The 18012-nt window shown below is 35.2% G+C and overlaps 1 protein-coding gene across 5 annotated transcripts in view; it reads right to left on the reverse strand.

The window, feature by feature from the left end:
• The window catches only part of NIPBL (NIPBL cohesin loading factor), a 148735-nt gene that overhangs the window by 54589 nt on the left and 76134 nt on the right, over positions 1-18012 (reverse strand). For 3 of the 5 annotated variants that reach the window (XM_077790267.1, XM_021551725.3, XM_021551732.3), the window contains exons 9-10: positions 14421-15053; positions 676-2196 (exon numbers count right to left, since the gene is read on the reverse strand). In XM_077790267.1, the coding sequence (XP_077646393.1) occupies positions 676-2196; positions 14421-15053 (2154 nt within the window). Of the gene's footprint in view, positions 1-675; positions 2197-4462; positions 5508-14420; positions 15054-18012 lie in introns of those variants that run through there. The other 2 variants (XM_021551749.3, XM_021551742.3) reach the window with 2 other exon arrangements.

Consider the following 18012-nt stretch of genomic DNA (forward strand, 5'->3'; position numbering starts at 1 on the left):
TACTAATTTCAAAATGCCAGCTAATTGTTCAGCTTTCTTCTTTCTGCATACAATGGACACTAGAGACAATGACAGATGAATTCTCCTACAGACCAAACGTTTTTCTAAGTCACTGTCACAAAGCCTCAAGTATGGAACCTCCTCAACTGATTTGTATCTACAGTGTTAAAAGAGGTAGCTGAGACTTGGCAACCATGTTCTTACTATCACCATGTCAAAACATGCTTTGGAAAAACCCATTTCACCTCAAATTAAATAAAAAAACAATCTTAGGGCTTGCACACTTAGTATTTCCCATAATTCCAGCTACAATATTTACAGTCCTGGCAGTCCTTTATACAGGCACATCTAAACCAGGTAAAATTATACACACAACAGTTATATTTCACCAGATAAATTACCATATAAAACTAATATAGCTGAAGCACACCCTAAGACTACTTAAATGTTGCCAGATTAAGTACTTGTACTGAAGTAAATAAATAACTTCAGATACATTTGTAGCAAGATTTACATAATGACAAGTCCTTAGACTAGTTTCACTTTATTTCTCACTATATAAGCAAGCATATAAACTATCAAATGTTTGCATTTAATTTCTAACAGCAGAAGTAGAAAATTTACAATAACTCATGTGTAAAAGAAAAAATGCAATTAATATTAAAACAATCTTACCTTTATTAGGTTTGGATGACTTGTTCTTGTTAGGTTTAAAACAAGAGCCCCTTGATTTATCTTCTCTGTCCTTAATAAATTTCTGCACATCATCCAGAGAAAGCTTTTGAAGGACAACTACAGGCTTAGCTCCTTTATTTAGATCTTCAACTAGCCCAATCTTCTCTACTTTGTCCTTATGTTCACCTCTAAATTCAGTTTTCCTTGACTCCTGAGTAACATTGCCATCTTTATCACGCTTGATTTTTGGAATGACAAAATGTTTCAATGCGCCAGATCTTCCCCCCAACAAATAACTGGGAAACTCTGCTTTATTGTCACCATGTGCTTTATTACTATCTATTTTACTCTTATTACCATCTGTCCTTCGTTCATCTTTGCTGTTTGGTGACTTAAAACCAGGTTTATCAGGTCTTGATTTGCTAGAATCCCCTTTACCTTCCTGTTTAATACGAGGGCTGTCAGGTCTTGATTTCTGATCCCCAGAAGAAAACCTTGAATCACCAGACTCATGCCTATATTTCCTTTCAAATTTCTCAGGTTTTGAACCATCAGATTTAATACCATGCTTAGAATCATGCTCATTTTTGTTTGAGGATCTCAAATATTCAGGCCTTCTAATCTTGGATGGATCTCCTCTGTATCTCTCCGACTCTCCCCTGTCCTCAGATCTTTGTTTAAGGCTATCATGGTCACGCCTTGGTGCATCAGAAACTGAGTGTCCGTCAGGCCTCGGTTTTGTTGGATCAGGTCGACTTTCAGGTTTCATCCTTGAAGGATCAGATTTCACATCTAGTTTGTGCCTAGATATTTCAATTTTCTTGTCTGACAAAGGTTTACTGGAATCTCTCCTATTATCATGTTTGTGTTTAGGTGTTTCAGGTCTTCCTTCACTCTTCTGTTTTGGTGTTTCAGGTCTACCTTCACTCTTCTGTTTTGGCGTTTCTGGCCTTTGCCGTATTTCTTGTTTGCCATTATTTTGTTTTCCCTCATTTTGTTTCATCTCCATTTGCCTGCTCTCGTTTTGTTTCAGTTCTGTCTGTCTGTTCTCATTCTGTTTCATCTCCATTTGTCTGCTTTCATGTTTCACTTCTAACTGCTTGCTTTGATTGTATTTACTTTCTAACTGTCTGGTCTCATTTTGCTGGAATTCCATTTGTCTGTTTTCATTTTCCTGGATATCTGTCTTTTGACTTTCAAAGTCTGACTTTTTCCTAAAAATTTCTGGATGATTTTCAGGTTTAAATTTAAGAACTCCAACAGTGTCTTCTTGGGGAACACACATAAACCCGTCATTATACTGCTTAATTTCTTCAGGTTTTTTGATGGTGTCCAAATCCTGAGTTACTGTTGCCTGAGAGTCTGCTCTTCCTGCTTGCTGCAGATCAATACTAACCATCAGCGCTGGCCGTGCCCCATTTCCTGCAGAACCTGTCTCCTGAGAAGCTGCTCTATTCCCTCCAGTAGCACCTCCAGCCTCTGGTGGTTTATTTTCTTGTTTCCGCTTCTTTAAAGGCTTATCTGCAAGTTAAAAGAGAAAAAAAATCACAAATTATATATAAAAACTGATAAGTGTTCAACAAAGAATGTTCATTCCCTTCCACTCCCACAATGAATCCTCCTCAGCATGGATGTGCAGATAAAACAAAACCCACCAAATTTAAAAGCAAGAATAGGACTTCTCTAACACTTTTTCATGTATTCATACTATCATTCATTATCTGTCTCCCACAAATGCCAGCTAATAATTAAAAAGCCCTCCCTCAAAACATGAAATCAAAGGCCCTGTGTAATTCTCAAAAGAACCACCTAATAAGGCAGCTGCAATCTATAAGGACAAAAAACCCCACCTCATTTAAAAAAACCTTCAAACTACTCAATTACATTTGAAGCAGAAGTCTGAAAAGTCAAAGTTAAGGTACAGCTCCACAACTAGTTTTTGAGGAATACTACTATAGACGACACCTTATGCAGATCCAACCCATTTTATTACACAAGTATGAAGCAAGGATCTGCAATCATTATGACAAATTTTCCCTACTTGGTTCAGTGGATCAGCTGGACTTCACATGTATTTTATTCAGAGAACACACAAACAATGAACAAAACTGATGAAGTAGCTATTCCGCCCCTCCATGCTTTCCTTTGAAACAAAGCAGTAAACCAAGGGTTGGAGTCTACCTTAACATATGCATATTAGGTGGGGGACCACTACACATTTAAAAACTTGAGTAATTTTCCCTTTGCAATCATAATGCTTTTTATAGATGAAACACGAAGTATAGAGATAATTTTCTGTCAAGAACCTGACTCTGCAATAAGCCTTTCAGTTTACACTAAAAAATCATTAGGAAAAGAATACAGAAAAATTAAGTCAATCACCTATAATTTGGTAGAATTCATAGAAATGAGAAGCATATTGAAGTATCCAAAAGAGTATATTCTACCTATATAAAACTACAACCCATTTATATTCCCATTACAGAACTCTGAACTAAAAAGTATTTCTGCCATGCAAACTAGATGCTCTACCTGCATGAAGGCTTATGTTCTCATTTCTCAACTACCACTGCATAATTTGTAAAAAAAAAAATTACTTTCTCTGTAATCAGGGAATATGATTTCAAGTCGAAGGAATAACTAAACATAGATCTATTGCTGAAATGCCTAGACCACAAATGCAAAGCAAGAAAAATACCATTCTTTGTGCTTAGGTTTGTGGTGCATTATCACCAGATGCAATGAACCAGCTCTTGTACTCAGAGCAGGCAAATGAACAGTAAGGAGGATGCAATCAAGAAATAGGGAAATAAATATCAATGAGAAAACTCACACAGCCCCTCTGGAACTGTAAACCAGAATTACAATATATGAATTCTAATATCTTGTAAATTTTTATAAGATTCTTATTTCGAAATACTTTGAAAGATCACCTCCAAAATTAAAATTAGATCACAAAAACAAGCAGTAACATGGTCAATTCCTGTGAACAGGCATTTTTCCCTACCATTTTCATAATCAAATCTATTTGGATATCTCTAACTATCTAAAACTCAAAAATTTTGTACGAGATTTAATGGCTGGAAGACAGTAAAGGCAGATCAATAAACTCCATGCAGAAACAGATCAACTGCAAATAAAGAATTTTGCAAAGCTCAATAGAAGCCTGTAGGAATGAATGTCAACTTTATGATAGATACGTGAGGCAAAATAGATTTTCCAAATCAAAGATGCAGCTTTTCAGCATGGAGACTTTTACTTTTTCTGTGCTACAGCAACTTCTGGATTCGTATGAGGACTTACATAGATGAATTTTTTTCACTATGGATTAGAACAACTATACATACATCTGCATACATCGTTACCTTACTTCTCAATTAAAAGCCTTTACATCTTGAAATCTAAGTTCAGAAAGTTGTACTCTTATGAAAAAGTTGGTCAGCCTTGTCATATTAGTCCAGAAATGCCATGCATACTGAAAAAATCCTAAAAAGCTCTGATGGTGGATGTCACAGTAGTCTTTAAGACGTTACTGTTACTCATTATCTGCCCCATTTCTTTAACTGAAGTTATCATCTCTAGCAGAAGGGAACACACATTCATGTTTCTACAACTAGTCTAATGCATCACCATAAGGCAACAGTGAAGGTGGTTAGCATTAACCTACCAGGCTGAATGATTCAGTTTTAAGCAAGAAAATGCTTTCCTCTCTTATGCCTATTATAGAAGCAGATGGCCAAGAGCTATGATGCCTTAGACAGCTGTAGCTGGATCAACCAAAACTCACCTTTCAGAGCCCTCATGGTGAAGGCACCAAGAACAAACAACCAAAACAATTCAAGTTGGGCCAATTTTCTTGCTTGGACTTCTGTAAGTCACCAGGCTCAACATGGCGCTGCTCTTCATCATCCAAAATGTCAAATTATAAGTTGAGAACACAAGTAGATGATCACATCAGAACTTGTTACATATATTCCCACTAAATACATAGCTCTTCTGATGCACATTCTTCATTTCTCTTGACATTAGAATACTGATGTTTTAGTAACTTGACATCTTGCCTGAGAAGAAAGGGACACCTTCATAATTTTATTTTCTTAGATGGCAAGGTGATTGCAGACAGAGTTACAGATCATTCACAGATTTCTTCTTATTTCCAGTACATCTTGAAAGTGAGCCTCAAAATGAGACTCAATCATTACCACTTTGCCTCTATGAGAATTCTGGATTTAGGACAAAAAAAGCTGTCCTGAGTATAAGAAAATATCCAGTTGAACTAGGGCAAAAAAGGTAGGATGGATACATAGTACCACTGCCTTCATAAAGTATAATGAAAAAAAACTCCATTGAATAAGTACAAAAACTTCTAAAGTTGACATGACAGCTACGAAAATTTCAAAGCTGAAACATAACACTGGGTTCTGAGGGCTTCATAAAATCTGGAACTCACTTTCAGCTATACAAGAATTAGATTCAGTGAGATGAGAAGAGAGTAATAAACCTCTAAAAACAGATGTCTTCAGATCTTCTCTTTTACAGTTGAATATACTTAAGTTTGCATATAGCTGCTTTGTTAAGTCATGAGTCCCAAAATGAAGAGATGAATTTTTACAAAATCCATTGAAATATACTTCATATCCTTCAAGGCATCAGTATTCAAACTTCATTCCATAGACAGTAGTAGTTTTTTGCAGGGGGAAATACTGGGATCTGGGACTTCCCCAAAATATCAGACTAATGTCTTTGAAATCTTACAGACCTAGATCTGAAGCTTGTTGCAGTTCCAAATATATTGGCTCACAATCTCTTTAGTCCGATAAAGTGTGATCAGGATGTTTTTGCTTCCATCTTTGTAACAGTTTTCATAGTAAAAGGAGTATGTACTAAATTACAGAAGAACTTTCTGACTATATTAATGCTTGGACATACTAGTTTGTTGTTTTCAGATTATTTTCAAAACAATTATTCACTCCTCCACCCTTCTGTGAGGTTGTAGATATATTCAAAACATGCCTACATTTTTTCTACTTCCTTTAAGAAATTTATGGTTGTTCAGAGAACAGTTACTCTATATATGACTCCTTTTGACTTAGCAAATTCATAAAAATGTTCTCTTTACCTTGCAACATGCTCACTAAAAGGCAGTACCTTGGAACTCAGAGCAAGATCATAAACTACACTATACTAAAAAAACAGTAGAGCTGTTCTATCAAAAGAAATTATTCACCATGGCACAAGAAACAAAATATTACTGGAAGCACAAGCTTGACATGGGAAAAAAATTAGCTAGATTTCCAAGTGGTAATCTCCCACCAATCCTCTTATGAACAGTATTCCTGTAGAGGAGGTTATGGCCTTCACCTTTGGAAATATCTGCATATCAAAGTTATGAGGACTTTAAGATTTAGAATTTAATTAATACATTACTGTGGAACCTTTGTGCAAAGAACCACATTGCACTGAAATAACCACACACATAATGAGATATATTTCTGCTGCAAATATTAAGCAATCATGATTTGAAGACCATTCATTCTGAAAACAGATATGCTTGGAAACCAAGCAGGTGGATGAGAAGAGCTATATTATAAATGTATCTCTATTATTTTACTCACCCTGGAATCTTTCCAAAGCAACAGTCAAGATATCATTAGTACTGAAACCCTCCATGTTACTACCTCCTTGTGAGCCTGATGAACGCCTTAAATCCTAGAATTAACTATTTAAACAACTGAGTACAATTGGATGATACTCAGTTCTAGAACTGCTTGATCTATCAAATTGAAAATGGGCCTTTCATAAGCATTTATGAAAAGGTAACAAGTCTAAATAATAACCATAAACATGATTGCTAAGCTTCCTTTTAGCAGAATGGTAACACTTCCCTCCATCAATACTGTTTGGTATACTTAAAAATAGACATAACAGATAAATTTTTGCTTCCCCATTTTACACCCTGCAAGACTCAGTGGAAGACTTCATATTCAAAATGGTTAAATGTAAATGTTTCTCTTCAAAGACACAAAATAGATTGATCCTCTCATGTTGAATTCTAGATGAACCATTCAAATGATAATTGAAAGTATAAATTTTCTTTATGTAAAGGATAACCTTGAAGAGTTTTGCACCTTTAAACCTCTAATTCTTCTAATCTCTCATATAAGAAATTATTGGAATATGCTTTTACTCATTTGAAATAGCACATATTTAATTATATCACAAATTAACAATCAAGATTAGAAATTTTCAACAAATGACACAGAGCTAAATATTCAAATAACAAATATATGTCTACTGTCAAGTGTTTCCTTTTCTTAGTTATTTTTCACAGATCTCTTTGAAGCTAAGTGTCCTGTCCCCCCAGTTAACAGTGCTCTGTAGACCACCACAATCTAATCTGTATACAAGGAATCTTTAAAATTACTTCAATGGTACCAATGGACAACCTATCAGTGGGGTTAGGACAAATATCCATTCTTTTCAGCTCCTTCATGTATCGACAACCTATAAGAGTTTTCTCCCATCTGATTTCCCCTCAAAGTCTTATGCCAACTGAAAAAAAGAACTGAACAACCAAACAGAACCCTTCCCTTCAGCAGAAGAGATTTCCACACTACAAGCTCTTCCCCTTGAAGGAGATATTCAGCCAACACAGGGCAAAGATTTTATTCTCACTACTTCCTCCCTTACAGAAGAAATCAAGAATGAACAGTCGTGAACCTCATAGAGGAAGCTTTATAGAATGGCACATAATTCCAAAAATCTCTGAAGAGACCAGAAGACTTTCAGCTGCTGTAGTTCAAAGAAATGGACTTGCAAGACTCAGAACAGAAACACCTGCTACTCTTGAGCGACCTGTTGAAAGACTTAATCAAATTTCTCTTCATTGTCCAAAAAGGAAGCCCCATCAGAAGGATGTCTAAACTCACTCAATTTAAAACATAAGAAGGATACAGTGATACCTGACATACCTTAAGGCAGTAAGGTGTAGCAGACTTTATCAAAATTGAGATTCTGAAGTTTTCATTGTTTTCTTAAATATAGCAATAACACAATTATAATGGTGTCTTAAGAATTTTTCTACTTAAGGATGTCTGGTTGCTCACTATTCTCTGTCAATTATAGTAATACAAAGGAAATGCTACACCAGGAAATAACAAAAAAAAATTGAACTGCAGAAAAATATAATCAAGTATCTACGTTTGTTTAGAGATTGGAAACTCTTAACTTAAGCTCCTTGAATTTAATATTGCTTTCACAAACCATATGACTTTAGTTTTTCTATGAGATAGATTTTTCAGCATAAACACTAGCTTTTATCTATGTAATTTTGTACAAAATTACAATTTTGTAAACCCAAAATATCTTAGCAAAACCTCAAGTGCACTTAGTTAGACATACCCAGTGCAGTATCTAATTCCATAAGAAAAATGCAACACACTAACATCAGAATGAAAACTTTAAGTATCACAGCTAACACATCCAATTGGATTTTAATTCATTTGTATGGACAGAAAACTCTAGAAATAAGCAATGAGTTTCCTTTCTCCCTTCCAACTGTTGATTTTGTTCTGCCTTGTACCCAAAAATATCATCAATTAACAAGACTAACATTTATATTCCATGACAATGAAAAAGAAAATTGTGTCTTCTTAGGTTGACGTCAGCATGAACTTAGTGACTGTGAACTACAGAAATGCTGAGCTTAAGCTCTTACTAGGGTTTATTAACTATTCGTGACATTTCTTTATCAAGATTTAAATCCATTATAGAGAAATATCCGTCCCAGAATGTAAGTCATTATCAGGTTAATGGTATCATAAATCCTCTCATCCAACAGGTACAATCTAGGGTATACATCACATGCAATTTATACTGCATTTTCTAGTCTTAGTTTAAAGTGTAGGCTGAACAAAGAAGGTTTCTTGCTAAACTGCTATAGTTTAGTTATTAGCTATGTAAAGCACAACCTGGTATAAATAGGGGAATTTTGATTTCATTTTACATATAAGCACAAATAAAAATGCTGTTGAATTATACGATCCTACCTTTTTTAAAAAAAATCAGTTGTAAAGTATTTTAATTTTTTATAAAAACTGTAAAAGGAAGTAACTTTTCACAGATAGGTGTAAACATTGCAGCATTTCATTGCAATGCCTCTAAATAGAACAGGAATTTCTTCCCCTTACCTTTCTTAGAACATGTCTGAACACACACAAACACAAAATTGGTCTTTTATAGGACCCAGAGGCTGCAAAGCTGTGTTTTCTTGGAAGATCTATATAAGGTGCCAGTTTCATCCATTACATCACACTACAAAATGCAGACCTAATGAAAACTTATATACACAAAACACATAATACCTAACTCTCACATTCTACTGTACAGACACTCATGTATCTTTCACACTCTATTTCTTCACCTTCTAGTATTAATAACTGCAATCTGCAGGATTACTATACAAATTACTACTTGTAGCTCCATTTTTACAGAAATAACTACAATATATTTTTGGCAATGAATGCTAATATACTGATTATAATTATACATTCTGTCACTACATAAAATTAGACATAAACTATCCATTCTTAATAGTATTCTTCTATTAGTTTCCTCTTTAGGGAATTTTTTGGGGGAGATGGGTAATGGGGAGAAAGGGAGAGGAGCTGGGTAAGAACTTAAAAGGTAAGATAAAAAGGTTACTTACCTATGACTGTAGTTTTGAGAGTTTTGCTCCGGCAGATTCACACTCTTGGGATGTGTATCTCTGCTGCTAAGGGCTTGGAACAAACCAAAAAAAGAAAGGCCCACAGCAGGCATCCACATGCCCCCTAACTGATCCAATTATTGGAAATAAAATTATTACAGCTTCACTTCTTCCTATTTCAAAGAATCCACAGTAAGATTCCAAAGAAGTGGGTAAAATGGATCCTCATGGGTAAAATATATAGGAAAAAACACACATATACAAGTTGATTTGTCTCATTAAAAATTTTTTTCTAATTCTTTTAAGTTTGAAAAAATATTAGCCTCCTAATGAAATGGTTAATGATTTAATTACTCTTCTCACAAATGCCAGAAAACAGAGCCTTTTACAAGCAGAACTCCTCAATCTGTTAAGAGAGCTGTATTATACAAAAGTATCTTTGAAGAAGCCTAAAACCTAAGTACACAGTTCTGTGTATGGAAGAGCTCAGATCAAAAAGTAGCAAATTGGAATAAAATATCAATTTGCAAAAGAGTATCTGAAAGAGATGGGTTACTTTCTGGGATTTCATGTAATTTTCAAGGTTATCTTCCTTTTTTTGTGTCGCTAAAAGACTCTGAGCTCCTTTTAGCATTAGAATGTTAAACATTTTTGTTTCACAGTATTTGGAGGCTTTAGAAAAGCATGAAAGATCTTGATGTATAAACTTTGTATCTACAAATTCATTCTGTATCTAAAGGTCTAAATCTTGAAAAAGAAGAACTTAATGTAATGTTCTAGGAAAGGTTTAGTCTATAAGTGATGGACTAACTTTGAACTTCTTAATTACATACAAAAATACGTAACTTGCACTTGAACAGCAGCAAAGCACAAGTTAATGCAAAGAACTGAGGTTACAAAAATGAAATTTCTCCCTCAACATTACCATCTCCCAAAAGGAAAAAAAGATGCCTGAGAACAACAGAAATTCCTAGGATAATTTCTAAAGCTTAATAGGATTCCCTGTAGTTTCTTGGAGTTGTCAACTTCAGAATGTGAACAAAGCACAGTTTCAGTTAAGGGAACAAAACTGGTTCAGAATATAGACCTCTACTTGTTTCAAAAGCCTTCAACTGCACCAAGTAGTAAAGGAAGTGTGTCTACTGGCAGTAGTTAGAAGAGAAGAAAGTGTGAATTGAATTTCACTATCTTTCTGAAGAAATTATATCATCAAAATATCACAATGTAATCAGTTCGGTGGATGGTTTACCTGTCAATCATTGCGGAAAAAGTCAATCCACTTTTAAAATTCCTTTTGAATCACTTTTTTCCAACTCAGATAATCTGTCTTGATAATAAATAATAGCTAGATCTATCTGTAATACTACATATTCTTTCAAAAGAGAAGATATGATCTAGTTTTGATCAACATCTTTTATTTGATGAGGGTAGAGAGGCAATTGTGAAGGGACCTGAGTTATGTCATGTTCCATGGACTATTTAGCAGTACTGAAGCTATTAAATGTAAGAGATGTATTAGAATGTAACTTTTGGTGCCAAATGCCTAGATCTTCAAAATCTCCTTTCACTAACAAATACAGAAAAATTACTTATTAAATTAATCAATAGAGAGGATAAAGTAGAAAGGAGAGATGAATTCCTTTCTTGAGGATAAAGTAGAAAGAGGAGATGAACTCCTGCCCTTCCACACAGAGGACAAGATGAAACCAACTTGTTAAACTTTGCACCTCTCTATCATGATCTGTGAAGAGGATATACTCCACTTAATCCAAGAACCAAGAAGCCCAAAAAGATAGAATTATAAAAACATAGCTATAAAAAGTACTTGGATATGATGAAGGAAATCTATATTATAAAATAACTCCTTATGCATATCTGACACACAGTAGCTCAAATTTGTCAGATTTTGAATTAGTGATTTTTGCACTAAAGATTCCTTTTTCATAAAGCAAATAAAGCAAAAGCATGAAAATCAGATTTCAGAAAGAGAAGCTGCTTTACAAAGAAGAAGACACTCTGCAAAATCCTGTGTTCCTCTTCTGAAACACAGACTGCTTCCCATTTTAAGACACTTTGTTTGGTGGAAGCTAAATATTTTAACAGTATATTAGGAACAATGATTTGTTACAGAAAGTAATATAATTACCACAAGGCTCCAATCCCCATTTACCACCAGTACCAAATATAATAAAAGGACCTCAGCATTAAAAAAAAAAGAACAAACCAAAAAAAAAACCCAGAAAACACCACAACAACAACAAAAAATACCCAGACCTCACCACTGCCTTAGTTAAGGTGTCTAATTTTTAGTAAGAATGTCCCCCAAAATCTCTGCTGCTTCTCTGAAATAAACTCCTTCACACTACTGGTTATTAGCCTCAGAAGAACTTGTCCTCCCAACCAAACCCCTACTATTAAAAAGAAAGCATTTGAAAATTTGTGTTGGAGTATAGAACTATGGAAATTTCATATATAAAATAAAGGACAGAAAAGACCACTAATCTACTATGAGAACTTTTGAGTACCACTTTACTGAAAGTACTTTATGGAAACCAGTGTAAATATACACAGAAAACACAGTATGGCTGTATATATGCATTCCCATGCCTCTGTTACAAAAGCAGCTAAGACACTTTCATGCACATTTTAGCATGTGTTAACATTTTGAGTAAGTTCTCTAAAGGTATGCTTGCTATTCTAAAGCATCAGCTGGCTTTATGTACTCCCACTCTAATTAGACCGAGCACTTACTACACCCACACACTTTTCCTGACATAATGTGATTCCTGACATAATGTGAACATTTACAAAAAGGCACAAATGACAGAATTTTGTGTAAATACACTATGTAGCTTTGCAGAAACACATTACATATTTAGAATTTATTTAATGTATGTCTAACAGACATATTCCTATAGGAACAATAGAGGATACTTTCTCTTACAGCCCCACGAAATCAAACAGCTCTAACTAGAACAATCCCAGAGTGTATCGGATTCTAGACATAGCATAAATTTAGAAGCAATGGCAAAAGTATTACCAAAAAAGTAGGAACTATATTTCTCCAAGGTAACATCTTCAGGAAATCTGTTCTAAGACTGCTAAAAATCTTTCTACTAAATACTATGCACTTATGGCTGAAACCTCAAGAGCCAGCATGAAAAAGTGAAAAGCGCTGCTGTCTATCATAGAAGCAACTTAGCACAAGTGAATCAACAGTGGTCATTGTCCCAGTATAGGGCAGCAACTCTTGAACCTGATTTACAGCAATTATAGGAACTCAGGGAGATCTGAGACCTACCAGAGCATGAAGGTAAGGGGAACCGTAAGGTCAGAATCTGTATTTGGGAAGATGGACATTGACCAGTGATGAACAGGAAAGGTCACAGTCTCTATAGAGATCACTCCTTTCCCCAAAAGAAACAAATCAAGGCTCTGATCTGATTATGATGATTATCATAAACAAACTTTACAACTAATGGTCAACATTTCCTGAAAGCCAAAACAAAACAGAAAATGTGTTTTCATTCTTGATCAAAGTGTTTGAAACCTGTTGTGCATTTTTTCAGCTGCTCCTCAGGCAAAACATGGTAGAGATGCTATTTCAAGTGTGTGGACATAAACACAGCTTTTGAAATAACAGGCCAGAAACCACAAGCTCTCCAACAATAAATTTAAAATTAATGGAAGGGATTTAAGCAGATAAACAAATTCTCCACCTCATTAAATTAAAATTAAAGACAGTAGAGATCAGTAGAGATCTCTTTTGAGGTGAGCACACATTTTCTCTGTATATTCATAAGTAGTTTTTCCTAAAAAGATTTGATTTAGTTACCAAATAAGAAATATCTTAGAAGTTAAACCTTTTAGTATTGCAACCATGTGTAGAAACACACACACACATACACACACACACAAACGCTCTCCTCCCTTCACCTTTCAGGCATCACTAAAAATAGTGAAAAACCACTTTAAATAGGAAGAAAATTGGCACCCTTCCTGCTGGTTAAAGACCCAAACTGTGTGTAAATTCATTCCATGCAAGTATGTCAACATGGGCCATTTTCACCTATGAACTTCCAAAATCAGAACTTTCACCATTTTCCATTCTGCAAGACGTTTCGTGAGAGTATCTAATAAGTTAGGATTATGGTACAAAACTTTTTTTTTCTCAGAAGTTAAACATGGTGCAGAGGAAGATTCCGAAAAATACTTATGGTAAATTATTACTATCTAATTCATTAAATACATCTGAAACCGAAGATGTTCAAACCAGTTTACAACAGAAAAAGAAACAGAAATTAAAAAAAAAACTACTGATAGATTAAATTAAATCCATTAACCTATCAAAGTGAAGATAAAACATTTCAGAAGCCCACCTGGTTCTGTGCTACAGACCACAGAGATATACGGTAGCTCTCTAAAGTTTCTAATGCCTACATAATAATTAATATCCAGTTGAACAAACATTAGTGACAACATAATTGCATATATTACCCAATCATTATACTGCCTTCAAAAGAACATAACAGATGTGATTTTAGTCTAACATCTCCTTCACATTAAATCCAAACGGGGATATTAATAGAAATGGGATAAAACAGTTTTCCTGCATTTTCTTAAATGGCAACATGGATTAATAATACAACTGTCAAAACTTGCTGCAAATTTTGATTTATGGTACTGCTGGGATTTTAGGAACTATAAACAACATTAACTGTACTTCATTCAGTCTCATGGTTAGAAGTAAGAGTATTTGAAAAGAATTTTGAAACATAAGAATTTCACTTTCCATCCATTAAGACCCCAAATAAAGAATATCAGATATTCAAAATATGCATATATGAAAGATTACATTTCATTGTTGGAAGGGAATGGAGATGAATGTTGCCAAAGAACCTACACTGTTGTAAACAGAATTGAACTATGTGACAATGACAGGAAGCCTTTTTTTATATATATATATATATGGGGTTTATATGCATATATATATATTTATATAATATATAGTGTATATACACACACACAATCCTTTTACCTTTATCTTGCACTTCTTTTGAAAATCGCTCCCTTTCAATAGCTGATTCACGTTCTATCCGCTCAATTTCAGCCAATGCATCCAATTCTACTTCATCATATGACGTTATAGCTCCTTGTTGCGAAACCTGTTGCTGTGTCTGTACCACAGGAGTTTGAGGTTGTTTTGCAGCAACTGAAGTGTTCTGTTGTAAAACAGGCACTTGTTGTGCCTGAAGGAAAGCTGTCTGTTCATGCTGCGGCAAACACTGAGCAGCGTTTAGTGGGCGGTTAACATCCTGTGGAGTAACGGGTGTTTTAGAAGTCTGTCCTGGGTACTGCACATTAAAAGGAATATCACCCTCTGACACACTGCTGTTTTCCAAACCAGAAAGCATATCATCCTGCTGGTCCATATCCGAAGATCTTACACGAGACAGTCTTAATGTAAGCTTAGTGGAGTCCTTGGAAGGAGAGCTAATGATATCATACATTGCAGCTTTTTCAGTCTGGTCTTTTTCATCCTTGCCTAACTTCATTTTCTTTTGTTTCTTTTGCTTTCTTTCTGGAGAATCTAACAATATGTCTGGGGGAACATCTCTAGGTGATGAATAAGGTGGAGGCTGAGATTGTTGGATTAAAGGTTGTCTTGATCCTAGAATAATAATTCAGAAAAACTGAACAGTTATGTTGTTTCATGTTTATATAAAAACACACTAAATATAACCTGCATACTTTTAATGTGTATCTCTACATATAACTGGGTTCACAAAAGGTCTAAATAAGACTGGTAGGAAGCACATCATCTCTAGATCAAGATGCAATCTAGATAGTTGCAGTGTATTTCCTAGGAATTTTAGCTATCCACTGCAAGTAGAGAAGGGATCATTTCAGAGAAGACGGAACAAAAAAACCCCACCACCAAATAAGAATAAATAAAAGTAGTGCTTAAGGTTCAGAATATCAGCTATTAGAAAATGATCAACAAAAGCAAGTTGACGGCAGAAAAAAGTAAAGATCAAAAAGATTCTTATTAAGGTCCAGTGATGAAGACTTAATGATCAGTATATAGGCACTAGCCATTTCAGCCACGCATTTTTAATTAAAACAAAACAAAACAAAAAAAAAACACACAAAAAAACCCCCAAAAACAAAAAAACAAAACAAAAACCAACAGAACCAAAACATACAAAACCTCGTTAACTTGGATTCTGACAGTTATTTAAAATTATTTTTCTTTTCTTTATTTTTTTAAATTTTATTTTGGACAAATTTATTCCAACCTCCCCCATTTATTACTATCTAGGAAAAACTAATCATCTAAAGGCATCCTTTTACCATTCCCTGCCTTATCTCCCCTCCTTTTTTGTTTAATGTATGACTTTTTGCTTGTATGTGCACTCTTTCCAGGACTTGAGGGTATCTACAGAAATTTTAAAGAGAGGACACTTCTAATTAAATAATTTCTCCAACTAATTACATTTGAAGTCCTCTAACTAATCACCTTCCTGTAACTGTTAGCCTAGAAAAGAAATCTGAAAAACAGAGATGCTTTTTAACCTGTCCCAGTTATAATTTTGAGCTATAGTTCTGGCTTAGAAGGGAATACTGTGCAAGGTGGGGAATACACACAGACTCCTCTTCCTAAAGCAACCATTCAGATTCCATTCACCCATTAGAGAAATACTGATCTTCATAAAGCAGTGACTGAGATTATTATTACTCATTCTGGTCAGGTCATCATAGGTCAGGATTTCTAACAGCAAGTAAAAATTAAGTGGAACGCAAGTCCTGTATGCTTCATTCGAGAAGCACCACTAAACAAGAAAGCAGCTTATTTTGCAGCTTAAATTTCTACCCAACATTTTTGGAAGTGTTAAAAATCATTAAGCAATGTACCAAACCATAGATGAAAAAACAGAATGGTTATCTCTGGCGAAGCTTCAATTTACATGAAAAGGGCTTTTACTTATGGCCTCTCTGCATAGACTGCTATGCTTTTGTCGCCCTAGACCATTCTGTAAAAATGCCATAATTTCTGTATGTAACGAGCAGGGTATTACATGCCCTTTATGTGATGTCACATCACATCTTAAGTCTTCTTGGCCCTCAGCAACAAATCCGTATTCTGTCAATAACACCCAAAAAGTTGGGAAGCCCTGTTTTGACTTATCCTAATTTTCAAAACAGTTCTACTACTCTTCTTCCTTTCCTCAAATCAGATAGCACACTCACCCACCAGTACCAAAGTTCTCATTACACCTTCAGAAGATTTTCCCTTGCATTTCAAAAGATTCCTATTCTTGTTAAGCTCCTCCCCTGCCATTTCTTTGGTTAATTTGAAATATTAAATATAATGTGTAGCAGGAATTCTTAGCTACTAATTTATTTTATGGTAATGACTACCACTCAGGAAGTACAACCTGCAGGATATTTCTAAAATAGTAGAGGCAACTCAGACCTTTTCAAAGAGATATTATAGATATCTTAATCTTGATTTATCTCTTATATATGTACTTTTAAAGTTGCAACAATGGAACACTTACTATTTTTCAGATTTATGCTTCTAAACACAGAGGACAGACTTTATTCGCCCTTGTCCTAGCTTTATAGATAAATATGACAAGATCTGATTTGGCATTAATTTGGCATTTCTCATGTTGAAAAGTAAGACTGCAGCAAAAGATAAAGTGGTTCTTTTTATCTTTGAATAGACTTGAGGAGGCCAGAAGGATTTCACTGCATTCCATTGAACAGTCTTAGAATCCAGTAAATGAAGACACAAAAGTAAAGTTTTGCCTCTCCTAGGCAGCACTACGAATAAGTATTAGAAAATATCTTCCTCTTAAAGGAGATTCTAGAAACATTTTGATAGTAAGACCAATAAGCTGCATTTTAAAATACCATGTTCCAGCAATAACTTCACATATTTCTGAGATGTATAATGATGGTTAAGCCTCTGAGAACAAGGAGGCTAAGAAGCTAAAATGGCTGTGTATGGAGGTGAAAAGAAACTGAAAAATATGATGCATTCTTGAACAGATTCACCCTACCACAAACCTTAGCAGTTTTGAAAAGTTATTACACAACAAACACATAGCACATTCTGAGACTTCAAACAAAAGCCAGTAAAGTACCCAGGTGGCCAAGAAGACCAAAGGCACCTGGCTTGTATCAGCAATAGCGTGGCCGGTGGGACTAGGGCAGTGATTGTTCTCCTGTACTTAGCACTGGTGAAGACATATCTTGAATGCTTTGTTCAGTTCTGGACCCCTCACTACAAGGAAGACACTGAGGTGCTGGAGCATGACTAGAAAAGGGGAAGAGAGATGGAGTATAAGCCCAGCGAGGAGTGGCTGATGGAGCTGGGGGTGTTTATCCTAGGAAGGAGGTTCAGGGAAACCTCATCACTGTCTACAGCCACCTGAAAGGATGTTGTGGCCAGGTGAGGATCAGCCTATTCTCCCAGGCAACTGGAAGAAACAGCCTCAAACTGCACTAGAAGAGGTTCAGGTTGGATCTTAGGAATTTCTTCACTAAAAGGATAGGTAGGCATTGGAATGGGCTGGGCAGGGAGGTGGGCAGTCACCATTTCTGGAGGCGTTCAAGAAACA

Source organism: Lonchura striata, chromosome Z (assembly GCF_046129695.1).
Source record: "Lonchura striata isolate bLonStr1 chromosome Z, bLonStr1.mat, whole genome shotgun sequence".
Classification (NCBI taxonomy): domain Eukaryota; kingdom Metazoa; phylum Chordata; class Aves; order Passeriformes; family Estrildidae; genus Lonchura; species Lonchura striata.